This window comes from Muntiacus reevesi, chromosome 13, assembly GCF_963930625.1.
Source record: "Muntiacus reevesi chromosome 13, mMunRee1.1, whole genome shotgun sequence".
Lineage (NCBI taxonomy): Eukaryota > Metazoa > Chordata > Mammalia > Artiodactyla > Cervidae > Muntiacus > Muntiacus reevesi.
The window spans coordinates 28219-34288 of record NC_089261.1 but is presented as its reverse complement, the minus strand read 5'-3'; the positions used below and the strand labels follow the sequence as shown (position 1 = coordinate 34288).

The following is a 6070-nucleotide window of genomic DNA, read 5'->3' as shown; positions in this document are numbered from 1 at the left end:
CTGTGGCCCGAGTGCCCTGGGACTTGGCTGGTGAGGGGTCCCCGTGACGTGGAGGGTGGGGGCATCTTCTAACTTCTGTAGACCAGGGAGCCCCCAGATGAGGGCTGTGTGGGCCCGGTCACGACAGGCTCCACAGAGTGTCACACACGCCATGTGCAGGCCACACTGAGGCAGCTTTATTTCTCGGGGTCACACGCAGTTTGGAAGCCTGTCCCTCTCAGGGGCTGCACCTACCAAGGGAGGGGCCGAGAAGGAGGCCAGGGTAGGCAACCAGATAGCTGGGCATGCTGTGTCCTTTGCCTGCCCGCCCTCACCAGCTGGGGTGAGGGTGGGGGGCAGGGGCGGCGTGGTCCACCTGGGTTCTCCTCACAGGGTGCCCCTCCTGCAGGCCGCTGGGAGAGTGGTGGCCAGGCTTCAGGAAGATCAGTGCCACGGGGTTATCTGCTGCCTGTGGTCACTGCTGGGCGGGGTGGTGCTCCCAGCTGGGACGGGTAGTGGTTGCGGGCGGCCAGGCTCACAGGGCTGCCTTCCCTGCCTGGCGGCCCCTCTGCTGCAGCTTCCGGATGAGCTCCAGGAGGTTCATCTGCAGGGTGAGCTCCTGGGGTGCAGATGGGCCCAGGGGGTCCTCCTCAGCCCTGGCAGAACCTGGGGAAGCAGCCTCCTTTCCCCAGGCACTCGAGGCGACCATCAGGGCCGAGGGGGCACCGGGCAGGGAGCCTGGCCGCTGCCTGCCAGAAAGGGGCTGAAGCTGGGACTCAGCCCGCAGCAGGGTCTGCAGCAGCCCTGGCTTGGCACACACAGAGGTGCGCAGGGATGCAGGGAACCGCAGATGAGAGCCATGTGGCGCACAGCGGGTCCGAGCAAGGTGGGCGATGCCCTGCAGGCAGCTGGCTTGTCCTCCGGTGGCAGAGGCCCCCCAGTGACTAGCTAGACCCCCAGAGGGGATGTGGCCTTTGGGGACCAGTAGCCCCTGGGCTGTGCCAGGCGAGGCCCATGGCACTGACCTGCGGATTGGTGGTCACGTAGAAGCCGGCCACCCCTGCCTTCTCCAGTGTGCTTTGCTGGTCTGCCACCTTCCGGTCCAGCTCCAGCACGATCTTCTGGTCCATGGCCCGCTGCTCCTCACGGATCCGGTGTTCCACCGCCTGCCATGGAGAGGGCGGCTCAGGGCTCAGCCTCCTGCCCGCCCACCGATGTCACAGACACTCCTGGCCTGCCACCTCCGGTCCCTCTCCCCTCCCCAGTTGCTCCAGCTTCAAAACTAAGGATGATGTATGCACTGCACCTGCACCTATGACCCTCCCACACAGAGCCCTGTTCCCAACACCCTTCTTCCCACCTCCTGCCAGGTGTCCTCCCTTTGATCTGCCGGGTGCCACCTGGCACTGACCCCCATGAACGGCCGGATGCTGGCCCCACCTCTGCTGGCTGTCCAGCTGACCGCCGTCTCTTAGCCTCTGCATGTCTCCTCCCACTAGAGCTGCCACCGCCCCACTCAGCACCTCCTTCCTGCACGCCCTGGCTTGGGGCTGCCTCGGGACCCTGTGCAGGTCTGGGCATGCACCCGCCCCTGGGGGTTCTTGGTTGTGGGTGGGCCTCTGGGTTGTTCCTGTCCATCTGGGAACAGGACTTGGTGGCTCCATCCTCCCCCCACTGTCCTCGCATCCCCAAGGACGTGGGGCACAGTGGCCCCCACTCACACCTGCCCTGCAAAGGCCCAGGCTGAGGAGCTGTGGTCTGGGGGAGCACGTGGAGGGGTGGGGGCACCACACACTCTTCACCCATGCCAAGTGTACACACCCCAGCAAAGAGCAATACATGGGCACGTCAGGCCTTTGTGGTACCCATGCTTAGCACACCCATCCAAAGAGCAACACGCAGGCACGTCAGGCCCTTGCAGCCCAGCCCAGGTCGGCTCCCACACCACTCCGATCCCCTCCACATGGCCCTGTCAGCAGAGTGCAGGTGGGCCCCCCCCATGCCCACACCCCTACCTCGAGCTCACGCTGCTGGGCCGCCTGGAGCACAGGCAGGTTGTGGGGCCGGCAGGCCTGCTGGGCTTCCTGATGCTTCTGTCGCAGCGCCTGCCTGAGCACTGGAAGAGGACGAGACCAGAGAGGCACCGTCAGGTGGCGAAGGGTGAGGGGGGGTGAGGTGAAGGCATGTTCTGGCTGTCCCAGCACCACAGGCAGCAGGCCAGTGGTGGGGATGTGGTAGAGGCCTGCACCGGATGCTGGGTGGAGCTCCGGACACGCAGGCCCCAGCCCACTTGGGCCTGCTCTCACCCAGGGTATGGTGGTCTGCAGCAGCAGGGCTCCAGACTCCTAGAGGAGGGGGAGGCCAGGCATGTGGGGTGAGGGTGGAGCCAGGGCCACAGCCTGAGTGCAGGGAATTGGAAGATGGGGATGGGGGAGATGCAGGCTGGAGGTTTCTAGGCCCACATGGCTACAGGCCAGGAGTCCGGCGTGACCTGCCTATCATCTGAGGGATATCCACTGAGATGTCCCAGAGACCATGCAGGCAAAGGCCTGGGAAAGGAGGGCAAGCAGGATGACCTCTGCTCCAGGGTACGGCAGTCACTCCTCTGCTGTCCTTGGTTGGCGGAGGGGCGGAGCCACCCTGCACACCCTGTCTGCAGCTCCCAAGGGAGTAGAGTGGCACAGACAAGAGGGGGCCCAAGGGCATGATGACCAAGTAGGATTTATCCCAGGAATGTCGTTTATCCCAGGAATTTAAACAATGCACCATTTATCCCAGGAATTTAAAAAATACTGTTAATTCACTCTAGTCACCAAAAAGTCACTTGATCATTTCAAAAGATGCAGAAAAAAAGCTTTGACAAAACCTAACATCCATTCCTGACAGATACACTCATCCGGGGACAGACGTCCATCAAACCCGCCCCACAGGGAAGGGACCTCACATCCCCAGGAGGCACTTTTGCCACAAACGTTTAGCGGGCATATCGTCACGCTGTCCAGGTCACAGGGAACACAGAAGGTGGACAGGGAGGGAGGATGTCAGCATGAGGCAGTCCATCAGATCCAGAGTGGGGATGTTCTAAGGCAGAATGCCCCGGACTCTTCAAAAAGTCAGCACCACAGTGAATGGTGGGAATTCTTTCAGAAGCAGAGGCCAAACCGCAATGCACAACCACACCCTGGATCCTTGTCAGTGGATAATCTGAGACAAGTGTTGGTGTGTCTGATCATCAGAACGCACCCTGGAATGACTGATTTCTATCCATTGTGGTTACACAGCAGTGTTCTTGTTCTAGATCGCTGGTTCTAACATTGGACCAACGCTGACCCCAAGGATGTCCGGAGACATTCTTGGCTGTTGGCTCTGGGGGAAGGTGTCTAGTATAGAAGCCAGGGATGCTGTTTAATGTTTTGCAAAGAACCATGAAGACCTGTCCAGCCACAGATTCCAGCATCGCTGCTATTGAAAACTTTGCTCTAGAGGAATGCTGAGGGCTTCTGGGGAAGTCGGCGGTGTTGCATACATTGATGGACAAAAGAATCTTGTCAAAACTTTAATTACTGAGTGGAGCTGGAGAACGTATGGGCATTCAGTATAGTGTACTTTCAACTTTCCTGTTTATTTTAAAAATAAAGTTGGGTAAAAATAAAGCGACAAAGGTGAGAAATCTGAGGGGGCCGGAAGAGCAGCCCGGCACACCCCGCTGGAAGGGGCTCCGGAGGCTCCTCCCACCCCTGTAGATGCCTGGGAGGGGCCAAGGCTCAGGAGGTTTTGCCCAGCGTGTGGCTCCAAGGGACGAGTTTTCAGGGCCCAGAGGGTGCCTCGGGGCTCCGTGCATGGGAACCTGATGCACCTTGGAAAGGGAACGGGCCCTATCGGGCGCTGCGGGGCTACGCGCAGCCAGAGCTGCTCACGGGCTGACGGGTCCCGCCTGGGAGTGGGTGACAGCATCTCTGGGTGTCCCGCGCGAAGGTGACACTGCAACTGACAACGTGGAGCTGACTGGACCCCATATGTCATCAAGCCCCGCTCCCTCAATGAGGTCGATTTCAGGGGCTGCTGCCGAACGGAACCCGGGGAAGGGCTCCGCCCGAGACCAAGCAGCCCGGGCAGGCCGCCCCCGCCCCCGCGCACCTCGGTGCTCGTTCTGCAGCCGCAGGCGCTGGTTGTACAGGCTCTTCTCGGTGAGGTGCTGGATCTCCAGCAGCCCCTGCACGATCTCGAACACGGTGCCGTCGAGCAGCGCCAGGGCCAGGTCGCTGAGCGTGGTGTAGGACAGGCGCTGCTGGAAGGAGCTGCGGGCGGAGCGCGGTGAGCCCGCGGCCCGCCCGCCCGGCCCCCCAGCCTGCCCGCCCCAGCGGCCGCGCACCTGGGCAGCTCCTTGACCAGGCCCTGCAGCGCCGACAGCAACTGGTAGTGCCGCTCCTGCTGCCGGGCCCCGTCCGCCGCCTCCTCCAAGGCGCCAGAGCAGCGCTCCATAGCGCCCGCGCCGCCGGCCGCCGCGCAAGCGTCGCGCTCCTGTCACGTCAGAGCACACCGCGGCGTGCCACGCCCCCTTTCACGACAGTTCCAGACAAACCGCGGCCAGCTCTCGCCTCACCGGAAGGAGGCCGGCTCTGCCCTGGAGGAGGCTCCGAGGAGCCTCCCGCATTGGCCCCGCCCCTACCAGGGCCCCCGCCCCTTATTCTACGCCCTGCTCACACCCTGCCGCCCCGCCCCTAACCCTCCCGCGCCGCCCTTTACCCTGCCGCGCCGCGCCTTACCAACTGCCGCCCCGCCCCTTACCCTCCGCCCCGCCCCTTACCCTCCGCCCCGCCCCTTACCCTGCCTCCCCGCCCTTTACCCACCACCCTGCCCCTTACCCTGCCTCCCCGCCCTTTACCCTCCGCCCCGCCCCTTACCCTGCCTCCCCGCCCTTTACCCTCCGCCCCGCCCCTTACCCACCGCCCCGCCCCTTACCCTCCGCCCCGCCCCTTACCCTGCCTCCACGCCCCTTACCCTGCCTCCACGCCCCTTACCCTCCGCCCCGCCCCTTACCCTGCCTCCCCGCCCTTTACCCTCCACCCCGCCCCTTACCCTGCCTCCACGCCCCTTACCCTCCACCTCGCCCCTTACCCTGCCTCCCCGCCCTTTACCCTCCGCCCGGTCCTTGCCCTGCGGTCCGGCTCGGTACCCTGTCTATCATAAATAGTGCTGCTGGGTGTAACTGCATTCTTGTTTGAATTTGGAGATAGATTTTCAAAGCGGTTAACTAAAAACTGAAAGCATGATTGTTGGGTCTCGTTGTTTAGCTTTAGAAAACACCGCCCAGCTGTCTTATGAAGTGGCTGTACCTACATCCCACCAGCATTGAGGGAGATTCCTGTTGTTCCTCACCCTTCAGCGGTGGATATGGTCATATATTTGAAGTTTAGCAGTCCTAATAGGTGTGCTGTGATATCTCATGATTTTAATTTGTAATTCCCTAGTAGTATGATATTTTTGTATAATTTTTGTATGATTTTTACTGTGTGCAAGTCTTTTTTTGGCTAGGTGTCTGATCCTTACCCATTTTTTTTTTTTTTAGCATGGGTTTGTTTTAGAGGTTTTTGTCTATTTCTGAAACGTAGCAGGGCCGTATGGTCCTTGCTCGTCCCCACCATGTCCCCTGACTGCCTTTAGTCTGTGGAAAACTTTAGTCAAAGAATAAGTTTCACCAGAGAAATGAGAAATGCTGAAACAAAGGAAAACAGTCAAAGGAGACTAAATAATAGTAATGTAGGCATTAAGCATAGTCAAGGACCTTTATTTATTTCTCAAGGGCTATAGATAATATTTTTTGCCATATCCTATGAGCTGTCTTACAGATACTGAAACCCCAGGAAGAGAAGTTCAATACACGATGATCAGGTTGAACCCAGAACATGAGCTGCCACAATTCTGAGAATTGACTGCAAAGAAATGGGAACAAATGGACCCTGGGCCTGAAGATGAAGTACCTAAAACGACCAAGATGACACTTGTCAGACCACTGATGACCAGTTGAAGGTGACCATTAGAGATGACTGTGCTGTTTCTGCATGTAGCCCCCCCCCCCCCCCACCCCAGT

At 60.1% G+C, this 6070-nt stretch overlaps 1 protein-coding gene across 1 annotated transcript; it reads right to left on the bottom strand.

Moving 5' to 3' along the window:
- Positions 1 to 154: 154 nt before the first annotated feature.
- DGCR6L (DiGeorge syndrome critical region gene 6 like) lies at positions 155 to 4527 on the bottom strand. Its single transcript, XM_065904196.1, has 5 exons — positions 4352 to 4527; positions 4117 to 4277; positions 1995 to 2095; positions 1005 to 1145; positions 155 to 598 (listed from the first exon to the last, which is right to left on the bottom strand). Exons 1-5 carry the CDS (start codon positions 4459 to 4461, stop codon positions 515 to 517), a joined length of 597 nt encoding a protein of 198 aa, XP_065760268.1. The 5' UTR covers positions 4462 to 4527; the 3' UTR covers positions 155 to 514.
- Positions 4528 to 6070: the final 1543 nt, after the last annotated feature.